The sequence below is a fragment of the Mobula hypostoma genome, chromosome 9, assembly GCF_963921235.1.
Source record: "Mobula hypostoma chromosome 9, sMobHyp1.1, whole genome shotgun sequence".
Classification (NCBI taxonomy): Eukaryota; Metazoa; Chordata; class Chondrichthyes; order Myliobatiformes; family Myliobatidae; genus Mobula; species Mobula hypostoma.
This window is the reverse complement of record NC_086105.1, coordinates 116,514,960-116,539,955: the sequence shown is the minus strand read 5'-3', so window position 1 is coordinate 116,539,955 and position 24,996 is coordinate 116,514,960. Positions and strand designations below refer to the sequence as shown.

Sequence of the window (24,996 nt, the reverse complement as noted above, 5' to 3'; positions counted from 1 at the left end):
TTATATTGCGTCTGGGTAGCCTCCAACCTGATGGCATGAACATCGACTTCTCTAAATTCCACTAATGCCCCACCTCCCCCTCGTACCCCATCCGTTATTTATTTATATACACACATTCTTCTTCTCTCTCTCCTTTTTCTCCCTCTGTCCCTCTGACTATACCCCTTGCCCATCCTCTGGGTTCCCCCGCCCTTGTCTTTCTCCCCGGACCTCCTGTCCCATGATTCTCTCATATCCCCTTTGCCAATCACCTGTCCAGCTCTTGGCTCCATCCCTCCCCCTCCTGTCTTCTCCTACCATTTTGGATCTCCCCCTCCCCCTCCCACTTTCAAATCTCTTATTAACTCTTCCTACAGTTAGTCCTGACGAAGGGTCTCGGCCTGAAGCATCAACTGTACCTCTTCCTAGAGATGCTGCCTGGCCTGCTGCGTTCACCAGCAACTTTGATGTGTGTTGCTCAGTTACACCAGACATGAGGAAATCTGCAGATGCTGGAATTTCAAGCAACACACATAAAAGTTGCTGGTGAGCACAGCAGGCCAGGCAGCATCTCTAGGAAGAGGTACAGTCAATGTTTCCAGCCGAGACCCTTCGTCAGGACTAACTGAAAGAAGAGATAGTAAGAGATTTGAAAGTGGGAGGGGGAGGGGGAGATCCGAAATGATAGGAGAAGACAGGAGGGGGAGGGATGGAGCCAAGAGCTGGACAGTTGATTGGCAAAAGGGATAGGAGAGGATCATGGGACGGGAGGCCTAGGGAGAAAGAAAGGGGGAGTGAGGAAGCGCAGAGGATGGGCAAGGAGTATAGTGAGAGGGACAAAGTGAGAAAAAGGAGAGAGAGAAATATATATTTACACCAGTTCTGTCTGGAGGAATGGAACAAAATTCCAGCAACTTACTGTGAGAAGCTTGTGGAAGGCTACCCAAAACACTTGACCCAAGTTAAACAATTTAAAGGCAATGCTACCAAATACTAACAAAGTGTATGTAAACTTCTGACCCACTGGGAAAGCGACGAAAGAAATAAAAGCTGAAATAAATCATTCTCTCTACTATTATTCTGACATTTCACGTTCTTAAAATAAAGTAGTGATCCTAACTGACCTAAGACAGGGAATGTTTTCTTGGATTAAATGTCAGGAATTGTGAAAAACTGAGTTTAAATGTATTTGGCTAACGTGTATATAAACTTCTGACTTCAATTGTACCTGTATCCAGACGGAAGCTAGAGAAGAGTTTATTCGCCATATAAGCCAGAAAAGCTCGAGATCCTTTGTTTTTTTAACCTGTTCATTCTCTAACCTTAAACTTCTAATGCAAGGTCAATAACTTCAGACAATAACTATGATTCTCCTCCAGTGGTTGCTGCTTGACTTGCTGAGTGTTTTCCAGCATCTTCTAGTGTTAAAATTTCCACAATCTGCCTGGTTGCACTTCATTGTTGTTTGAACTGTGCTATGTACTGATATAGAGTGTACAGTCAACTGCACGTTATCCAGTTTGCTGACCGACTTATAAAACTCCAGCTCCCCCACCCTCCCACCATATACACCCAGTCTCTCGGTTGGACCATTGGAATAGGGCACCAGAGCTCCAGGGCAGGCTACCGCTCTCCTGGCGAGAGCTCTGAGGTGCCCAGTGGTACACCCTGTGGGAGGTCCAGGTCAGACTGCCACTCTCACAGCTGGAACACATTTAATTAAGCGCTTGCTTAGCTCTTGAACTATTCTCAGTCTAAAGAACTCCTCACATAATCAATAAAGTACCTCGCAGATATTTAGTGATTAGCTTTATTTGTCACATGTACATCGAAACATCCAGTGAAATGCACTGTTTGCGTCAAATCAGATCAGCGAGGATGGTGCTCAGCTTGCTGTGGGTATCACCACACTTCCAGCACCAACAAAGCATGCCCACAACTCATTAACCCTGGAGCCTGCTTTATACTTTGCGTTAACTGGATGCCGTAACCTACGCAAGTGGCCTACGTGCGTTGTGAGCATTTATGCTTGTGTGTTGGTTGTCTGCGTCGCTCAGCAATTCGCACTCGTCACGCATGCACACTCACCTGCCCGCGCAAGGCTTCATGGTCATGGTAGTCTTGGGGTAAACAACACGCGAGCGTCTTCTTTCGTAAAAGCGCAATGTGGCCTCCATAATTTCGGAGGTCTGTAAAGCTTTATGGAAAGCATTGCAACCAGAATTCCTTCCCTGCCCTTCAGTCGCCCAATGGGAAGCTATTGCAGCGTAGAATGACATACGATGCTACCAAGCGGACCAATCACAGTTATTGCGTCCTGCGTTGCCACGACGCACGGTTACATTTTGGGAGAGGTGCGCGTCGCAGCAACGCAGGCTGTCGCGTAGGGTTCCGCGTCGGCTCTGTGTAGGGTTTGCGGCGACGCAGACCTTACGTCGACGCGTTGACGCCAGAAGTATAAACCAGGCTTGACTGCACGCCTTTGGAATGTGAGAGGAAACCGGAGCACCCAGAGGAAACCCACATGGACTCGAGGAGAACTTATAAACTCCTTACAGACAACGGCGGGAATCAACCTCCAATCTTACAGCTGGCTGCGCCAATCGCTACGGCTATTGTATCACACATTAATATGTTTTAATGTGCTTTCCATTAGCCTAATGAGGAACTGCTTGTACATATCTTTACAATCGAGGTTTATGCAGCAATACCATACTGAGCGAATACTGCAGCATTCAATCTCACCGCTCCTGGAATCAAAGTTAAATTAATCAGAAGAATTGATTCAAAGGTCAGCCATCTCACTGATGTGGGCAGACTCTTATGCAAGTTAAGCGTGGCTCTTTAGTTAGCTCATGGTACACTTGTGGCATTTAAAAACTAATTAACTAAATTGTATTTGGGAAGTTCAATCCAGTAAAACACTGCATAAAATGTATTATTATTCAAGGAGATCTATACTCCACTGAGACCAAGGCAATGAATTCCTAACCATACTCAAATCTGTTATGAATTTAAATTTGCAGACATAAAGGGAACTGGGCCCCTCCTTACATTTACTGTAAGCTACACAGGACAAATAGTAGGAAATTTTCTTTCAAATATGAATGAAAATTGGATCTTGCCAGCTGTTAGCCAAGGTAATGATCACGTGAGCAGGTTATGCACCTTGAGCTAACACTGGGTGTATAATTAACAAAACACAATCATACTTACTTACAGCAGACTAAGAGGTTTCATTCACAAACATCATCCAGGCAGTAGCAACATCAAAGTAACAGAAATTGCATTTGTCAGAAATTCACCTGTAAAATATTCCCTTGGGTTACATGCCAAATGGTTCGTAGAAGATTGATGGTTTCAGAAGAATGTCAGCGTGCCATTGGTCATTTTGCCTCACAGGTAGTTGGCTCCAATCTAGGAAAACTGCTTGCAGATGCCTTGCCAATGATTTGCAAGGAGTGCATGGCAAGCAAGCACAATCTCTCTTAGCCAGTTAGGTTTGTTCATTCATTCTTGAAAGAAAATGAAAAGGTTAGCCAACTAGTTACAGACTTGACTACGACCTGCCAAGAACAGATCCAATAACACTGTAGGATCAAGCAAGGCAGAGTTTTCTTTTAGATCCAAAGCTTATAAACAAGAGGAGTCTTGGCAAGAACTGTATGATTCTTCTGACAGGTCTGATGAAACATCTGGCATTCATTTAAGGCATAAGATACGGCAAACAGGTTACAAATATTATCCCAAATACGGCTTAAAAATGTCACTTGAAATTTATTCTTAAGCAAAGCAATCATGAAACGATTCTTTCCTTATGCATTTAAGAATTTATGTTTTTTTTCAAACAGTAGTGAATGATATTTGATTCATATCCAGTTCCCACTTGCAACATTATAGGGCTGTAAGTTATTTATAGAATATTTTTCAGTATATTAAAGTGTACACCAGCTAGCAGGGCTGCCATAACGGCACTACTGCTACTCATCACTTATCGTGTTTTTGATTGTTAAATTTATTATTAAGAATGCTGAAAAAATCACTTCAAATAATCTAGAATTCTTCAGCACATATATTTCACTTAAGTGAGTGAAATGGTCCCAAACTAATAAACAAAACTTAAACTTGCCTCAAATGCATATGTCAAAGCAATGAACAATATTCAGTCTTTAAGCCCAGTCATGTACCACTGACAATACAAAACTTGTAAAGCACCCTATCACAGCAAACTAATTATAAGCACTGATATTATGTTGGCAATGCAACGTGAAAAATAGAACTACTGTAATAGATTTGCACTCCCATTTCAAGTGTAGCAAATGAAAGGTGTTATTGGACCTAAAATTAAATTTCCTTCTCCACGAACTTTAAGGGCCACAGTTGAAAGAATTCCATAAGCAGTGGACCAATCGATCCGAAGAGAGAAAGAGCTTCCACATGTCGGGGAGAAAAGTTTAAGACAGGTGTGTTTCGTGGGGATTGGCACATTAGCGCTGGACCAATCAATCCACAATTCATTAGCAGGAGCTAATAAAAGTAAAGCAGGGTCAAAGCAGAGCGGCTATTGTGTGAGGGGACCAGTTTAGGAGTGGGATCTAAGGGACAGTGCTGAAAGAGCCTCAGCCCTTGAGCTTGTCCAACAGGTCTGTGATTCTTGCTCCCTGTGTGGATGAGAGTGAGGGCTGTAGGAAGGATGAGGAACCGAACTGTGGCGCTGTAGTTCAGGGAGTCATTCAAGAAGTGGGAAAGAAGAGAAATGTAGCGGTAATTGGGGATAGTATAGACAGGAGAGATCTCTTTCGCAAGGATAGGTCATCCTGAAAGGCCGTGTTGCCTGCCTGGTGCTCAGGTTCAGGACATTTTATCTGATCTGCAGAGGAATTTGCAGTGGGACGGGAAAGATCCAGTTGTTGTGGTCCATGTGGGTACCAACGACATAGATAGAATGAGGAAAGAGGTTCTGCTGAGGGAATTTGAGCAGCTAGGGATAAAATTAAAAAGCAGAACCAAAAACGTAGTAATCTCTGGATTTCTACCCGAGCCACATGCAAATTGGAATAGAGTCACGAAGATTGGAGAGTTAAATGTTTGGCTCAGGCATTGGTCTGTGAGAAATGTGCTTGAATTCATGGGAAATTGGCTCTAGTATTGGAGTAGGAGGGAGTTGTACCAATGGGACCTGGATCCTAGCAATTCGCATACTAGGGCTGTGGATAGGGCTTTAAACCAAATAGTAGGAGGGTGGGTTCAACAGATTGGAGAAGTATGGATAAAGTAAAAAAAAGAAAAGTGTGGATAAAGATAAAGAAAAAACAAAAGAAAACAAAAAGAAAGGTAAGAGTGGAGTGAAGAAAAGTCAAGTGCAAAAGAATAAAAGATTACAAGATTTTAAAAGCACAATGAAGGTAAGGCACTTTATTTGAATGCAGTATTCGAAACAAGGTCACTGAACTTGTGGCTCAAATTAGTACAAAGAGGTATGATTTAGTGGCCATTACAGAGACATGGTTGCAGGCTGGAGAGGATTGGGAATTAAATGTCCAACGATATCAGGTAATATGGAAGGTTAAGCAGGAAGGTAAGGGAGGTGGGGTAGCGCTCTTAATTAAAGATGAGCTCAGGGCAATAGTGAGAGATTATATAAGATCTAAGGAACATAATGTTGAATCCATCTGGGCAGAGATTAGGAATAGTAAAGGGAAAAAGTCACTGGTGGGAGTTGCCTATTGGCCACAGAATAATAACATTATTGTGGCACGGGCAATAGACAGAGAAATATCTGAGGCAGGTAAAAATGGAACAGCAGTTATCATGGGGGACTTTAACTTGCACATAGATTGGGTGAATCAAGTTGGTCAAGGCAGTCTTGCAGAGAACTTCATAGAATGTATCTGTGATGGCTTTCTTGAACAGCATGTTACTGAACCTACAAGGGAATGTGCTATCTTAGATCTGGTCCTGTGCAATGAGACAGGTAAAATTAGAGATCTTGTAGTTAGGGATCCTCTTGGAAAGAGTGATCACAGTATGATTGAATTGCTCATACAAATGGAGGGTGCAATAGTTCAATCTAAAACAGTATATTGTGCCTAAACAACAGAGACTACAATGGGATGAGGGAGGATCTGGATAGTGTTTACTGGGAACACAGGCTATATGGTGGGACAGTTGAGGAACAGTGGAAGACTTTCAAAGAGATTATTCATGGTGCTCAACAAAAGAAAATTCTAGTTAAAAGCAAGGACAGTGAGGGTGGGGGGAGACAGCCTTGGGTAACTAAGTAAATAAAAGAAGGCATCAAACTAAAAGCTTGTGCATACAAAGACGCCAAGAGTAGTGGGAAATTCGAAGACTGGGAAAACTTTAAAAACCAACAAAGTACATCTAAGTGAGCAATAAAGAAAAAGAAGCTAGATTATGAAAATAAACTAGCACAGAATATAAAAACAGATAGTAAAATTTTTGTTATAACTATGTAAAACGGAACAGGGTGGCTAAAGTGAATGTAGGTCCCTTGGAAGGTGAGAAGAGAGAAGTGATATTGATATTGGGTAATGAGGAAATGGTCAAGGCTTTTAATGACTATTTTGCGTTGGTCTTCACAGTGGAAGATACATCTGACATGCCAAAGAGAGATGTTATGAACATGATGGGAGGTGAGGACCTTGGTACAATAGCTATCACTAAAGAGGTAGTGCTGAGCAAACTTGTGGGCCTGAAGATAGATAAGTCCCCTGGTCCAAATGGAATGCATCCCAGGGTGCTGAAAGAAATGACAGAGGTTATAGTAGAGAATTTGGTGATGATATACCAAAATTCTCTGGACTCTGGGCCATGATGGCGAATGTCATGCCACTGTTCAATAAAGGATGTAGGAAAAAGGCAGGTAACTATAGGCCAGTTGGTTTAACATCTGTAGTTGGGAAAATGCTTGAAGCGATCATTACAAGTACATCAGGCAGATGCAGCATGGATTCTGTCCTGTTTGACAAACTTACTGGAGTTCTTTGATGATATAATGAGTGCAGTGGATAGAGGGGAACAGGTGGACGTTATTTACTTGGATTTCCAGAAGGCGTTAGATAAGGTGCCATATAAAAGACATCCATAAGATAAGGATGCATAGAGTTGGAAATGAGGTATTAGCATGGACAGAAGATTCGTTATCTAATAGAAAGCAGAAAGTTGGGATACATCGGTGTTACTCTGGTTAATCAGTGGTGAGCAGTGTGTCACAGGGGTCAGTACTGGGCCCACAACTGTTCACAATATATATTAACGATCTGGAAGAGGAGTATTTAACTTTGCTGATGATACTAAATTGAGTGGAAAAGCAAATTGTGCAGAAGATACTGAGAGTCTGCAGCCAGATATAGATGGGTTAAGTGAGTGGGCAAGGGTCAGGAAGATGGAGTACAATATTGGTGAATACGAGGTCATCCACTTTGGAAGGGAAAATGAAAGAGCAGATTATTATTTAAATAGTAAAATATTTCAGCATGCTGCTGTGCAGAGGGACTTGGAAGTGCTTCTGCATGAATCACAAAAGGTTGGTTTGCAGGTGCAGCAGGCTATCAAGATGGCAAATAGAACATTGGACTTCATTGTTAGAGGGATTGAATTTAAGAGCAGGGAGGTTATGCTGCAACTGTACAGGGTACTGGTGAGGGCACACCTGGAGTACTGCGTGCAAATCTGGTCTCCTTATTTGAGGAAGGATATACTGGCTTTCAAGGTGTGCAGAGGAGGTTCACCAGGTTGATTCCAGAGATAAGGGGATTAGACTATGAGAAGAGATTGAGTCGCCTGGGACTGTATTCACTGGAATTCAGAAGAATGAGAGACCTTAAAGAAACATGTAAAATTATGAAAGGGATAGTGAGACTAGAACTAGAACTACGGGACATAGTCTCAAGATTCGAGGATTAGATTTAGGAGGTGAAGAGGAACTGCTTTTCCCTGACAGTTATGAATATGTGGAATTCTCTGCTCAATGAAGCAGTGGAGGCTACCTCAGTGAATATATTTAATTCAAGGTTGGATAGATTTTTGCATAGCAGGGGAATTAAGGGTTATGGGGTAAAGGCAGGTAGATGGAAATGAGTCCATGGCTGGATCAGCCACGATCTTATTGAATGGCAGAGCAGGTTCAATGGGCCAGATGGCCTACTCCTACTCCTATTGATTATGTTCTTATGAGCGGTCTGGACGAATATATAGTCTACATTAAAAATGCACAATGAAATTCGTCGGAATAAATGACAGGACCATTCTTCCAGTATACATTGGAATCCATAGTCATTCCACAGTGAGTTTACCACGTTGTTAACTAAAAATAGCCCAGTAAGTCCAGGGAGACAGGAAGGCTTGTCTTCTAATATTGGTGAAACAGAAATGACTCAGTAGATTTGTGTCTGAAGAACAGCAAAATGATGACACTCTCATTACCACACAATACAGTGTTCCTTCAATATTATTTGCAGTGGCGGTACTGCTGTCAGAGTCATCGCAAAACAAAATTAATCTTTCTCTCGAGATTTTTTTAGCAATGAATACTTGAATATATGGCAGTAGCAACTGACATTTCAGAATTACTTGTTATTTAACCTTTAATAATTTGCTAAATCTGGATACTGATGTCATGGCTTCTTGTATACTAAAACTGAATTTATTCCATTAACCTCAATTTTGCGTAGGGTCATGGGCATAAAGAATGGACAAACTTACAGAGGTGTAAACTCAAGTGTTCTATGTCCAATTCCGAAAAAAAGCCTTGATTTTTAAAACCACATACTCTATGGCCTTATCTCTTCCTGGCTCTACACTGATCTCCAGCCATAGGACTGACTGGAATCTCTGCAGCCTTCCAATCCTGGTCTCCCAGGTGATGATCCCACAAAGCCTCCCAAAACTCTGGATCACTCTCCTAAAGCTATCCAACACTCGGTATCCTCCTTTAAGAATTATCTCATAGCTTACCTCTTTTTTCCAATGTTTTCATAACTTTTCACCCCATGTAACTCAGACTCAAACTTTGTCCAACTGTGGTTTTGTGAAATGTGCCTGGTGGGATAGCAGGCAGCATGACACTATTACAGCTCAAGGTGTTCTGGAGTTTGGAGTTAAATTCTGGTGCCATCTGTAAGGAATTCCTGTGCAGTGTATGGGTATTCTCCAGGTGATCCAGTTTCCTCCCACAGTCCAAAGATGTACTGGGTTGGTTAACTGGTCATTGTAAATTGTCCCATAATTAGGTTAGGGTTAAATCAAGGTTGTGAGGTTGCTAGGGCAGCATGGCTTGGAGAGCAAAAAGGGGCTAATCCAGGCTGTATCATTAAATTTTTTTTAATGCCTTGGATATTTTTCTGTTGAATATGTTCTATCTGCAAAGTGTTGTTGCAAATTTCAGGAAAATCTCTGTCCTCTAACTGTATATCACAGATGCACAACCACTTCCCTACAATGTGACATATGGAGTGCCCTTGGTACAGAATTGAGATGACACTGAGCAGCTGCCTGTGAATGACTGGGAGGGTGGTCCTACCCAAACATCACCCCATGGGACAGGAAGTTCATGCGACTTTCATCGATTATTTACTCACATGATATATGAAACAAGCCTTTATCAGGTGAAACCAAGGCCAGAATCCATTCAGAAGAGCAGCTCTTGCAACAAACTTAATTACGTTGAAGTCCGGATGTACGAACATTATTCTTGTATATCACGTTGGCAGGAATTTAATGTCAAACTAATCCAATTTTTTGCTTAAGGAGAAGTTATTGATTATAACAGCAAAACAGAACATGCACATGTCTGCACTTCCTCTGTAGCTGCTACACTGTACTCTGTATTCTGCTTTTGTTTACTACCTCAATGTAGTTACATATTAATGACACTCTGGATAGGATACAAGCAAACTTTTTCACTGTATCTCAACACATATGACAATAATAAACTACGAAAAAAATGAACTATATATTTCTCCTCACCCTGTATGGATGGTGTGTATGTGTCCTCTGCCGGAGGCCTGGCAGCTTGTGGGTTCAGCTGTTTCCAGTCTCTGCTGTTTCCAGTCGTGCGCTCTTCTGAACCAAGATCTCAGATGTTGTTCCCAGGATTTGCAGCAGCCACTCTCCCAGCCCAGGTGTCACAGCTCCAAGTGCATCTATCACCACCGGGATTACTCTGGCTTTAATCTTCCACATGCTTTCTATCTGCTCTCTCTAGCCCTGGTACTTCTCCAGCTTCTCATATTCCTTCTAGCTGATGTTACTGTCACTCTCGATTGTCACATCTATTACCATCGCTTTCTTCTGTTCCTTGTGCAGTATTACTATGTCTGTTTGGTTGGCCACTAGTTGCTTATCAGTTTGTTTTTTGAAGTCCCCACAGGATCTTAGCTCAATCAGTAACAGTATCTATCAGCCTCATCAGAAATACAGACTGATTTATATATATGTATAGCTGCCACAAGCAAACATGTATCACATTTGTATGTACAGTGCCTATAAAAAGTATTCACTCCCCCCCCCACCTTTTTATTGTTTTACAGCATTGAATCACAGTGGATTTAATTTGGCTTTTTGATCAATAGAAAAAGACTTCCATGTCAAAGTGAAAACAGATCTCTATAAAGTGATCTCAATTAAATAAAATATAAAACATAAAATAATTGAATACATAAGTATTCGCCCCCTTCAAATCAGTGTTTAGTAGATGCACCTTTGGCAGCAAATTCAGCCTTAAGTCTGTGTGAATAGGTCTTTATCAGCTTTGCACACCTAGGCACTGCATTTTTTCCCCATTCTTCTTTACAAAACTGCTCAAGCTCTGTCAGATTGCATGGGGATCGTGAGTGAACAGTCCTTTTCAAGTCTAGCCACAAATTCTCAATTGGATTGAGGTCTGGACTCTGACTTGGCCACTCCGGGACATTAACTTTGTTGTTTTTAAAACATTCCTGTGTGGCTTTGGCTTTATGCTTGGAGTTATTTTCTTGCTGGAAAACAAATCTTCTCCCAAGTTGCAGTTCTCTTGCAGACTGCATCAGATTTTCCTCCAGGATTTCCTGTATTTTACTGCATTCATTTTACCCTCTACCTTCACAAGCACTTCCAGGGCCTGCTACAGTGAAGCATCCCCACAGCATGATGCATCCATCACCTTGCTTCACGGTAAGGATGGTGTATTTTTGATGAGGTGTGGTGTTTGGCTTACGCCAAACATAGCATTTAGTCTGATGACCAAAAAGCTCCATCTAGTTTCATCAGACCATAGAACCTTCTTCCAGCTGTCTTCAGTCTCCTTCTGGCAAATTCTAGCCAAGATTTCATGTCTGTTTTTTCAACAGTGGCTTTCTCTTTGCCACTTTCCCATAAAGCTGTGACTGGTGAAGCACCCAGGCAAAAGCTGTTGTATGTGCAGTCTCTCCCATCTCAGCTACTGAAGCTTGTAAGTCCTCCAGAGTTGTCATAGATGTCTTGGTGGCCTCCCTCACTCGCCCCCTTGTTACACGGTCACTCAGTTTTTGAGGATTGCCTGCTCTAGGTAGATTTACATCTGTGCCTTATTCTTTCCATTTCTTGGTGATTGACTTAACTACTCCAAGGGATATTCAGTGACTTGGAAATTTTCTTGTATCCATCTCCTGATGTAAGCTTTTCAATAACCTTTTCATGGAGTTGCTTGGAGTGTTCTTTTTCTTCTTGGTGTAGTTTTTGCCAGGATACTGTCTCACCAGCAGGCGGACCTTCCAGATACAGGTGTATTTTTACTACAATCAAATAAAATACCTTAACTGCACACGGCGATCTCCATTTAACTAATTACATGATTTCTAGTAGAAATTGGCTGCACCAGTGATGATTTGGTGTGTTATATTAAAAGGGGGTGAATACTTATGCAATCAATTATTTTGTTTTATATATTTGTAATTAATTGAGATCACTTTGTAGAGATCTGTTTTCACTTTGACACAAAAGACACTGTTGATCAGTGTCAAAAAAGCCAAATTAAATCCACTGTGATTCAATGTTGTAAAATAAAACGTGAACATTTCCAAGGGGGCTGAATACTTCTTATAGGCATGTACATACACACAGCACACACTCAGACAAGTACAGCAAAATACTCTTGGTTCAACTGTGTAATTGTCAGAACACACCGATGCCATCAGCAGTGCTTGAAAGCAACTGTCACCGACATATCAGAAATACATTACCGAACAAAAACACTGTCGCTCAAATGGTTCCTCAAAAAAATAAACAAAAAGCACTGTTTTTTCAAATTTCCATTTTACAATCAATTGATGGATTGGGCACAGGGCATAGGTACCTCAGTGAGTGACATTACTTGTTGCACAAATATGGTTGGTAATGTGCAAATGGGGTCAATAAGCATGAAATGATTTTTTAAAATTTTACATGAAACCATTTTGGCCCTGAATAAGCTTTTACACAACAGATAGACAAAGGTGGCTATGAACCAAGTGCTGGTATATGGGAGTATTTGTGGATGGGTAATTAATGGTTGACATAAGAGCAAAATGGTGCCATTCCGCCCATCAAGTTTGTTCCAACATTTGGCCATAGCTGATTTTTTTCCCTCACAACCCCATTCTTTTGCCTTCTCCCAGTAACCTTCCAGTCCTTACTAATCAGGCATCCATCAACCTTTCCTTTAAATATACCCAATGGCTTAGCCTCCATAGCCATCTGTGACAATGAATTCCACAGACTCATATCCAGTGGCTAAAGAAATTCCTCCTCACCTCTGTTCTAAAGGGACGCCCTTCTATCTGAGGCTGTGCTCCCTGCTCTCAGACTCTTCCACTAATGCAAACATCTGCACCATGTTCACTCTGTCTAGGCCTTTCAATATTCAACATGAACAGGATAGTTTGAAGGGCCTGGTGCTGGGCTGTGCTGTGTGACAGGATATACCAGTGGAAACTCTGCAGTACTCTGACCACCAGTAGCACACAATCAGCACCTCAGTAACTGTTACAGTTGGGCACTTACATGCTAGAAAAGGAGGAGGAGGGAAAATATTAAAAGCCTGACAAAGCTGCTTGGTTATACTGTATATTCCAAAGCGTGCATGCAGCTTCCAATATGTATTGCTTTAGTTTGGAAGGAGTGTAAGTTTGTAACTAAGTTCTTTTTGTTTATTTGGACTTCATGAAGTATTAATAAGAAAAGATGAATTGCCCTCACTTCCCCCACCGCCATTGTGCTCCAAAGTGATGATGAGATGAGGCCTTCGTCAGGCAGAGTCGACCACGGATGTTGCCTGCTAGCTATCTAGGTATGCAAGCCTGGGTAGTACAATACGGCGAGCAAGCTGTTGCCCAAGTAGAAAGCTCCCCCTCTCCACGCATCCAATGAACCCAAAGGAACGGCAGCGGCTGACACAGATTAGCACCAGCAGCGGTGCCGTCAGTTTAGAAATCAACATAGGACTGCCTTAGGGCCTCCAATTCCGGGATTTTCCCTCAGGGTTTACTCCCGAGGCCTTCCCAATGAATGGTTAAAGCCACAAGGCACCGGAGGTCTGAGATCAGTTTTCCTTCTCCTAGATGAGCTGCCACCCTCAGCTGATGAGCCCCATCTACCTCAAGCAACTGGTTTTAAGTTGCCAGTAACTTGCTTTTGCCCCTTCTCCTGTCAGTAGAGATGGTTCCGCCCAGCTTAATAGCTAAGCCACACATGAAGGCCAGGAGCTGGACTTGGTTGTCAGAGACTCAAGTAGCTCCAGAGTACCCACTCTATAATAATAAATACCCAATACATGTCAACGCTCTTCAACGTACTGGGTACCTGCATTTCATGGTTAGAAGATATCTTTAGAATTCAACCTGATCTGCTGCACAAAGAAAATAAACAAAAGCAGTTTGATTTTCACTCTGCTTACACAACCCTCAGAGTACCACTTCTTTCACCATTCCCTGATTTGAAGCAAATAGCTTTCAGTCTTGAATCGTGGTCTCATAGCCATTATTTCAGTAAACACTTTGATTTTATTGGGAAGCACAGTACATCCAGTACAAAAGTAAACTTTATTACAAACACTGAAATTAGAAATCAAACTTTATGAAAACACCATTCACCAGAGTATTCAAATAAAGATTATATTTTAAAAAGCGGCATAAATTCCATCTGAGTATAAATTCTCCATTGCTAAGGATATCAAAACTTCACTGAACGGAGAGATAATTCCAAAGCTTCAAGATAAAATCTGGAGGACTTGCCGCATGCGTTCAATCTTCTTTTGGCTGAACACAGTGGGATCATCTATTCAAGTGAAAACATATGGGAAGAATTACTTTTCTTCATACAGAATATATGAATTGAGCTTAATCGATACTTATTTCACCCTTTCACTCCCTTTCTCTTCCTGTTCTAAGGATATCTGGAAACAGGGCACTGCAATGGAGGGCAATGATTCTGTACAGGTTTTATACACAGTGAGCTGCTGGCAAACTAGTATAAATAGAGAGCGAAGCGAATAAACAAAATAAGAGGAAGGATAGAAAAAAGGAAGAAAAAGGAGAGATGAAGGAAGGCACAAAGGGAAAGAAGAGAAGGGAGGGAATGGAGAAGGGAAGGATGCAAGAGGAGAGAAGAGGAAAGGAAGTGAAGGATGTGGAAGAGGAATGAGAGGGAGAAAGAGGATTAAAGAGAAAGAAAAGAGAGGCAAAGAAGGAATGAGGGAGGAGTGAAAAAGGAAAGATATGGAGTGAGTGAAGGCGGAGAGAAATGTAGATGATAAATAAAAGACACTAGCAAAGGAGAACACAGTCCATGGGAATAAAAAAGATGCATTTATACAGCTTCATTTCTGCTCTATGTACCAAAGGTTCATTTGAAGTGTTTTTTTACTATAATAATATAGGTAAGACAATAGTCAATATGCACACAGCATGGACCCAGAAACAGCAAAAGCAAAATGACCATGGCCAGATATTCTGTTTGACAACGCTTTCTAGTGAATTAAGTAATCTTTTAAGCATCTTCAGTTCTGAAATGATATTGAAACTGTCTCTAATAAATGGTGTAAAGAGCTATAATCATAGAATTATAAGTTTACTACTTGTCGCAAAGCTTTTGTCAATGTAATCATCTATGGATACTGTATATTTCACAATAAAGCCTTGAACATAATGCAGTCATATTCCATGAAGCTGTGCACTTTCCTGAGGTTGAGCAATACTGAACCTGCTGTCTATCAGTCACTACAACTTTCCAATAAAGCTTGAAATATTATTTTGTAGCCTATGAACAATTGCATAAACCTCTTAAGGTCTCCTCTGCAGGTGCCATGCAAGGTGTAATCAAATTGGGGTGTATGGGGCATCAGGGAGGGGCAGCATCTCTGGTGGGGGAACGTGTCGCGTCCTTTTCAAGGTGGTTAGTCCACCTTTGGTCCCCAGCTGGCACTCAGCTCTCACCTGTAGCTCTTTGTAGCTGTTTGTATGCGACAGCAGCCACACGCCAAGCAACGGCTTTGACAAGCTGGCTAAACCAGGTGAGGGTAGCTGACAGTCTCAAACCCTCGGTGAGATAGGGAGTTGTCTATCCCAGCATGTGAAGACAGACTCTGGTGGATTGAGCAGACAAGACCAATGGAAAGTCCAACGGTCAAGAAGGCGGTCTCTGCAAGCGTCGTGGAACACGTAGAGCACGACAACACACAGAAGATGTCCTGGTCATCCTCTGCGCCTAGTCCCATCTCCAGTCGTCTCGACTCTGTCTTGCCACTGGATCCAGATGGGAATTAGGAAGAGAGAGTGAGGCTGATGCTGTGCAACTCTCCCTCACTTAAATCTAAATCATGCGCTAGTCTCAACACCATCAATGGTGTCGAGGTCTTCACCGACGACAACAATGGGCGAACATAAAGATCAAATTGTCACACATGTTCTAAATGATCACAATTCACAATGACTGCCTCCCTAATGCCCCAGCTTCCACTTGCATGTGTGCCTGCAAAACCATGGTGAATACGAAGTTCCAAAATTGCGGGCCAAAGTTTGCAGATCTCATGGAGTGTTGAAGATTGAAGCAGAGCCTGCTGGAATTCCCCATTCGCGAGGAATAACTTCCCTTGGATTACATGCCTGGTTAGTCTTGGCACAGGCTCAGCACATCCAGACATTTGAAAGGCACGGTAGAAACTTACAATTAAGATAAATCAGATTTTAATCAATCATTTTGTCTTATTTTATTATTTTCAATTATTTAAATTATTTTCAGTGCTTTCTTATAACTTTTAAAGTAAATTTTAATATTAGTCATAGACATATCGTTACAGAAATTGGCCCTCAGCCTGAGGATCCTTGCTGCTGAGGATACCTATCTAACCAAGTCCCCTTTGCCTGTATTTGGCCCATATCTTATTATTCTCTCTTATCCATTTATCTGTCCAAGCATTGTAATTGAACCCGCTTCTACCACTATCTCTGGCAGCTTGTTTCAAATACCACCAACCTCCATGTGAAAATCTTTAAATCTTTCTCCTTGCACTTTAAACCTATGTCCTTCAGTTTTAGATTTATCCATTCTGGGAAAAAGTCTGTGACTATCAACTCCATCTATGTCTTGAATATTTTAATAGTTTGTCTCCTTTGTAGATAGTTTTGAAAGGATTTTGCCTTGAAAAACTACTCAGCCCCCACAAATATTTTCATATTTTACTGTCTCATTTCTTAAATCTGAAATATATTGAAGGATTTTTTAGTTAATCTACAAAACATTATAGCTCTACAATCTCTAAGACCTCGCACAGAACAGGTATTTATGGAAGTGTAACAAGAAAGAAGCCCTGGCTAAAAAAAAATTCCTATATTTGAAATATATATTGAAGGATTTTTGAGCTAATCTACAACACATTATGTCTTCATAGCTCCACAATCTCTAAGGCCTTGCACAAAACAGGTAATTATGGAAGAGTGGCAAGAAAGAAGCCCTGGCTAAAACGTTTCCTAAATTTGGAATATATTGAAGGATTTTTGAGCTAACCTACAAAACACTACGTGTCATATCAAAAATAAAACTTCCAAGACATGTCAACAATTTACTAAAAATTTAAAACCAAAATTGTGAGGCTGAAAAAATACCCATCCCCTTTGTAATTACTACACTAATTTTCCTCAGGTGCAATACAATATATTACCTTACCAACACACCCAATTTGTTGATGTAGAAACGCAGGAGATCAACCATTTTCTATGAATTCATAAGAATATATACTCTGTAAAGGTCAACAGTACTGCAGATTTTTAACAGACCAAACCAAAATGAAGACAAAAGATCATTTAAAGCAAGTCAGGGAAATAATGATGAAGAAGCACAAATCTGGGGAAGGATACAAGACAATTTCAAAGGCACTCAACGAAACTCAGAGCTCAGTGCAGTCCACTGTGAAAAAGCAGATAAAATATGAAACCACAGCCACACTGCTTAGGTCAGACCACCCCTCTATACTTAGTCGCGGTGAAGAATGGCACTTGGAAGACAGGCTACTGTGACACCAACAGTACCTCTGAGTTGTAGAAGTCCATGGCTGCAACTGGAGATGAAGTTCATGGCTCCACAATCTCTAAAGCCTTACACAAAACAGGCATTTATGGAAGAGTAACAAGAAAGAAGCCATGGCTAAAAAAAAAAGCATTCCTTGCCTATAAAGACATTGCAAAACGTCACTTAGAAGGTACTGTAAAGATGTGGAAGAAGGACTTGTGGCTGGATGAGACTAAAATGGATCTTTTTAGTCATAGTCATGGTCATAGTCATAGTCATACTTTATTGATCCCGGGGGAAATTGGTTTTCGTTACAGTTGCACCATAAATAATAAATAGTAATAAAACCATAAATAGTTAAATAGTAATAGGTAAATTATACCAGGAAATAAGTCCAGGACCAGTCTATTGGCTCAGGGTGTCTGACCCTCCAAGGGAGGAGTTGTAAAGTTTCATGGCCACAGGCAGGAATGACTTCCTATGACGCTCTGTGTTGCATCTCGGTGGAATGAGTCTCTGGCTGAATGTACTCCTCTGCCCACCCAGTACATTATGTAGTGGATGGGAGGCATTGTCCAAGATGGCATGCAACTTGGACAGCATCCTCTTTTCAGACACCATCGTCAGAGAGTCTAGTTCCATCCTCACAACATCACTGGCCTTACGAATTAGTTTGTTGATTCTGTTGGTGTCTGCTACTCTCAGCTTGCTGCCCCAGCACGCAACAGCAAACATGATCGCACTGGCCACCACAGACTCGTAGAACATCCTCAGCATCGTCCGGCGGATGTTAAAGGACTTCAGTCTCTTCAGGAAATAGAGACGGCTCTGACCCTTCTTGTAGACAGCCTCAGTGTTCTTTGACCAGTCCAGTTTATTGTCAATTCGTATCCCCAGGTATTTGTAATCCTCCACCATGTCCACACGGACCCCCTGGATGGAAACAGGGGTCACCGGTACCTTAGCTCTCCTCAGGTCTACCACCAGCTCCTTAGTCTTTTTCACATTAAGCTGCAGGTAATTCTGCTCACACCATGTGACAAAGTTTCCTACCGCAGCCCTGTACTCAGCCTCATCTCCCTTGCTGATGCATCCAACTATGGCTGAGTCATCAGAAAACTTCTGAAGATGACAAGACTCTGTGCAGTAGTTGAAGTCCGAGGTGCAAATGGTGAAGAGAAAGGGAGACAAGACAGTCCCCTGTGGAGCCCCAGTGCTGCTGATCACTCTGTCGGACACACAGTGTTGCAAGCACACGTACTGTGGTCTGCCGGTCAGGTAATCAAGAATCCATGACACCAGGGAAGCATCCACCTGCATCGCTGTCAGCTTCTCCCCCAGCAGAGCAGGGCAGATGGTGTTGAACGCACTGGAGAAGTCAAAAAACATGACCCTCACAGTGTTCACTGGCTTGTCCAGGTGGGCGTAGACACGGTTCAGCAGGTAGACGATAGCGTCCTCAACTCCTAGTCGGGGCTGGTAGGTGAACTGGAGCAGATCTACGTGTGGCCTGACCATAGGCCGGAGCAACTCCAGAACAAGTCTCTCCAGGGTCTTCATGATGTGGGAGGTCAATGCCACCGGTCTGTAGTCATTGAGGCCGCTGGGGCACGGCGTCTTCGGCACAGGGACGAGGCAGGACATCTTCCACAGCACAGGAACCCTCTGGAGCCTCAGGCTCAGGTTGAATACATGGCAGGGGCACAGGCTTTGAGCACCCTGGTACTGACACCATCCGGTCCTGCAGCCTTGCTTGGGTTGAGACATTTCAGCTGTCTTCTCACCTGTTCAGCTGTGAAGCCCACCATGGTGGTTTCGTGTGGCCTTTTTGGCCTTAACACTAAGCAGTACATGCAGTGTAAATCTAATATTGTGCATCAGCTATCCCTACTGTAAAGTATGGTAGAGGTAACATCGTGCTGTTGAGATGCTTTTCAACAGCAGGGACTGGAAATCAGGTCAGGATTAATGGGAAATTGAATACTGCTAGCTATAGAGAGATCCTGGATAAAAACCTGCTAGCCTCTATCAGAAAGTTTAAGCTGGGGAGGAAGTTCGTCATTTAGCAGGATAATAACCCAAAGCACACTACCAGAGCAACCATGGAATGGCTTCAAATGAAGAAAATTGATGCCCTTGAGTGGCCCTGTCAGAGTCCTGACATTAACCTGATCAAACATCTCTGGCAAGACCTGAAGATTGCTGTCCACTGCCACTTCCCAAGTAACCTGGAACAGCCTGAGCAATTTTGCAACGAGGAATGGGCAAATCTATCACATTGTGCAAAGCTAACAGAGACTTGTCCAAAAAGACCACTGGCTGTAATAGCTGTGAGAGGCGGTTCAACTAAGCACTCAGCAAAGTGGGATGAATAATTTTGAACTACTACCATTTCAGGTTTTGAACTTTAGTTTTTCATGCTTTCCAATTTTCCTTCTTTTTTGGGCTCAACAGGAGCTTGTGATTCACAAATAAAAATTCTAAGTTAAATCAATCAAAATCCCTGGTTGTAATACTCATTTATGTGAACAAAGAGTTGGGGACTGAATACTTCTACAAGGACCTGTATAAAGGCTTTCAGGGAGGTTCAAGAACAGGGCATTCTCTGGCTCATGGACATTAAAAAATAATGTTTTAAGGGGCACAGCTTCTCTTGGAAACTCTCTGCCAACATAATCATCCCCTATAGATCCAGACCTGCCAAGTTTAGCCCAACAGGAAAAATGAGTAGTTGACACTATATAACAAAATCTAGGTTGTTCATCGAATATTTACCTGTAGCGTCAGATTCCTTAATCAGCGCCTCCGTTTTCTGAATGGTTAGATCGCGAGCATTTCCTTTCAGTCCTTCCAAATAACCCAGCAGCAGAGTAAAGTGCTCATCAGAAATCTAAAATAGATGAGAAACCAGTCAGTAATTTAGTAGTGTCAAAGGGAGTTCCACAACCACTACTACAAAATGCTTCCTACAAAAGTATACTCTTAACTTACATTTTCTTAAATTATCAAAGGGCATTATTGAGCGAGTACATTGATAATAATTATTTTGATGTTCCAAGTATGAAACTCCAAAAAATCATGAGCTTAATATTTCCTGGCCACTTATTAAGCTATTGGAACTCCACACTTTGTTTGTTGACCCTGTTCTCTCCACCCAACACTTCAACAAAAACATATCGACAGATTCAGCCCTCAATATTGGTCATCTACTTAAGACCATAAGATAAAGGAGCAGAATTAGGCCATTTAACTTATTGAGTCTGCTCCGCCATTTCATCATGGCTGATCCATTTTTCCTCTCAGCTCCAATCTCTTGCCTTCCACACCTCCCCCGCCCCCCACCTGTATCCCTTCATACCCTGACCAGTCAAGAATCGATCAACCTCTGCCTTAAATATACCTAAAGGCATCCACAGCTACCTGTGGCAATAAATTCAACAGATTCACCACTCTCTGGCTAAAAGAATTCCTCCTCATCCCTGTTCTAAAAGGACGCTCCTCTATTTAGAGGCTCTGTCCTCGGGACTTGGACAATCCCAACACAGGAAACATCCTTTCCACATCCACTCTATCAAGATCATTTGATAGGTTTCAATTAGGTCACTCCTCATTCTTCTAAATCCCAGTGAATACAGGACCAGGGCCATCAACTGCACTTCATATGACAGGTCATTTAACCCCAGAATCACTTTCATGACTCTCCTTTGAACCCTCTCCAGTTTCAGCACATCCCTTCTAAGATAACAGGCCCAAAAGAACATACAGTACTCCAAGTCAGGCCTCACCATTGCTTTATAAAGTCTCAACATTAATTCCTTGCTTTTATATTCTAGTCCTCTCGAAATGAATTCTAACATCACATTTGCCTTCCGCACCACAGACTCAAACTGGAAATTAACCTTGAGGGAACCCTGCACAAGGACTCTCAAATCCCTTTGCACCTCAAATTTTTATATTTTCTCTCCATTTAGAAAATAATCAACCCTTTAATTTCGTCAACCAAAGTGCAGGATCATACACTTCCCAACTCTGTATTCTATTTGCCGCTTCTTTGCCCGTTCTGCTAATCTAAGTCCTCTGTAGCCTACCTATTTCCACAAAACTACCTGCGCTTCCACCTCTCTTCGTATCATCTGCAACTTTGCAACAAAGCCATCAAATCCATCAGCCAAATCATTGACATGTTACGTAAAAAGAAGTGGTCCCAACACAGACCCCTGTGGAGCACCACTAGTCACCAGCAGCCAACCAGAAACTGTCCCCTTTATTCACAAACTTCGCCTCCTGCCAGTTAGGCACAGCTTTATCTATACTGGAATCTTTCCTGTAATACCATGGGCTCATAGCTTGTTAATCAGCCTCGCGTGTGGCACCTTGTAAAAGTCCTTCTGAACATCCAAGTACACAACATCAACCAATTCTCCTTTGTATATCCTGCTTATTATTTTTTCAAAGAATTCCAACAGATTTGTCAGATTTGAGAAAACCATGCTGACTATGGCCAATTTTATCATGTGCTGCCAAGTACCTCAAACCACATCATTAACAATTGACTCCACCATCTTCCCAACCACTGAGGTCAGGAGAACTGACCTATAATTTCCCTTCTTGAAGAGTGGATGACATTTGCAATTTCCAGTCTGCTGGAACCATTCCAGAATCTAGTGATTCTTCAAAGATCATTACTAATGCTTCCACAATATCTTCAGCCAACTCTTTCAGAACCCTGGGGTATACACCATCTGATCCAGGTGACTTAAAATGTTCAGACCTCTCAGTTTGCTAAGACCCATCTCTCTTGCAATGGTAACTTCACACACTTCATGACCCCTGACACCTGGAACTTCCACCATACTGCTAGTGTCTTCCACAGTGAAGACTGATGCAAAATACTTATTCAGTTCATCCGCCCTTTTTTTGTCCTCAACTACTACCTCCCCAGCATCGTTTTCCAGCGGTCTGATATCCAATTTCACCTCTCTTTTACACTTTAGGCATCTGAAGAAACTTTTGATACCCTCTGGTATTCTTGGCTAGCTTACTTTCATATTCCATCTTTACCTGCTTAATGACTTTTTAGTTGCCTTCTGTTGGTTTTAAAAGTTTCCCAATCCTCTAACTTTCCACTAATTTTTGCTCTATTATATGCTCTCTCTTTGACTTTTATGTTGTCTTTAATTTTCTATGTTAGCCATGGTTGTGTCATCTTGCCTTTATAATTCTTCTTCCTCTTTGGGATGTATATATCCTGTGCCTTCCGAATTGCTTCCAGAAATTCCAGCCATTGTTGATCTGCTTCCATCCCTGCCAGTGTTCTTTTGCAATCAATTCAGGCCAAATCCTCTCTCCTGCCTCTGTAATTTCCTTTACTCCACTGTAATAATGGCACATCTAACTTTAGCTTCTCCTTCTCAAATTTCAGGGTGAATTCGATCATATTATGATCAGTTGCCCCTATGGGTTCTTTCACTTTAAGCTTTCTAATCAATTCTGGTTCATTGCACAATACCCAATCCAAACAGCTGGTCCCTAGTGGGCTCAACCATGAGCTGTTCTAAAAACCATCTTGTAAGCATTTTAGAAACTCCCCCCTTAGAATCCCGCACCAACCTGTTTTCGCAATCTTCGGGCATATTGAAATCCCCCATGACTATTGAAACGCTGCTCTTTTGGCATGCATTTTCTATCTCCCATTGTAACCTGTGTACCACATCCTTACTACTGTTTGGGGGACTATATATAACTCCCATCAGGGTCTTTTTACTCTTGCAGTTCCTTAGCTCTATCCATAACAACTCATCACCTTCCAACCCTATGTCATCACTTTCTAATGATTTAATTTCATTTTTTACCCATAAAGCCACGCCAACCCCTCAGCCTTCCTACCTGTCCTTTCGATATAATGTATATCTGTGGTCATTAAGCTCCCAGCTCTAATCTTCTTTCAGCCATGATTCAGTGATACCTGCAACATCATACTTGTCAATCTGTAATTGTGCTACAAGTTCATTGACCTTGTTCTGTATACTACGCACATTCAAATATAAAACCTTTAGTCCTGTATTTACCTTTTTTGATTGTCCACCTTCTACATTGCAACTCATCCCGTAGACTGCAATTTTGCCCTATCATCAGCCTCCCCTCGCTACGAGTCTCACTACACATTGCCTCTGTTTGTAAACCAAGTACCTCATCTTCGATATAATCACTCCGTTTCCCATCCCCCTGTCAAAATAGTTTAAACCCACCTGAACAACTCAAGCCAATCTGCCCACGAGGATATTGGATCCCCTGGGGTTCAGGTGTAACCTGTCCCTTTTGTACCTGTCATACCTTCCCCAGAAGAGATCCCAATGATCCAGAAATCTGAACCCCTGCCCCCTACACCACATCCCCGGAAACACATTCACTTGCCAAATCATCCTATTCTTACCTTACCCTCACTGGGATGTGACGCAGGCAGCAATCTAGAGATTACTACTCTGGAGGTCCTGTTTCCCAGATGTTTACCTAGCTTCTTAAAATCTCTCTTCAGGACCTCCTCACCTTGTCTACCTATGTCTTTAGTGCCAATATCTACCAAGACTCTGACTGCTCACCCTCACCCTTGAGAATGCCATTGACATGATCTAAGACATCCCTGAACCTGGCACCTGGGAGGCAACATACTATCCAGGTGACTCTACCGTGCCCACAGAACCTCATCTCTGTTCCTCTGACTAAGGAATCTCCTGTCATCACTGCAGTGCTCTCCACCTTTCTACTCTTCTGAACCACAGCACCAGATTCAGTGGCAGAGGCCCAGTCACTGTGGCTCCTCACCCTCAACAGAATCTAAAGTTATATACTTATTATTGAGGGGAACAGCCACTGGTGTACTCTGCACTGGCTGTGCATTTCCCCTCTTTCTTCTGACAGTCACCCAGTTACTCGTCTCCTGTAAGCTGGGGGGGGGGGTGGCCTACCTCCCTGTAGCTCGTCTATCACCTCCTCATTCTCCCACATAAGTCACAGGTCATCTAGTTCCTTAATACGTCCTCACAGGAGCTGCAGCTCAGTGCCTCTGGTGCAGAAGTGTTTATCTCGGAGACTGGATGTCTCCAAGACTTTTAACATATCCCACACACAGTACAAAACACTGTCCCTGGAGTTATTCTCACAATACTATACACTAATAGATCAGGAATGAACAAATAAAAACAGAGAGAGAGTAACTTACAAGACAATCTACCTCACCCAAGCCTGATGAGCCACTCTAGGGACTGGCACACTCACAAGAATGGCCACTCCGCTTGTACTTGAATTATTCTTATTGGCCCTTTCTGATCAACCCCTCTTGATGACTGGTTTCTCCTCAACTCAGAAAAACTGCCGCAAAACTCTGCCTTCAAAGTCTTGATCACTGCCCTGATGAAAAGTAGCTCTTTTCATGCACCCCTAGTGTGGATTATCCAATTTAGTGTCTACTTATTAAAAGCAGACACACCATCAGGCAGG

General features: G+C 42.2%; 1 protein-coding gene across 2 annotated transcripts in view; it reads right to left on the bottom strand.

The window, feature by feature from the left end:
- Positions 1-13,985: 13,985 nt before the first annotated feature.
- LOC134351987 (uncharacterized protein C7orf50 homolog) overlaps positions 13,986-24,996 on the bottom strand; it is a 440,201-nt gene continuing 429,190 nt past the window's right edge. For both annotated transcript variants that reach the window (XM_063058984.1, XM_063058985.1), the window contains exons 4-5: positions 20,275-20,389; positions 13,986-14,271 (exon numbers count right to left, since the gene is read on the bottom strand). In XM_063058984.1, the coding sequence (XP_062915054.1) occupies positions 14,204-14,271; positions 20,275-20,389 (183 nt within the window). In that variant the 3' untranslated portion in view covers positions 13,986-14,203. The remainder of the gene's footprint in view (positions 14,272-20,274; positions 20,390-24,996) is intronic.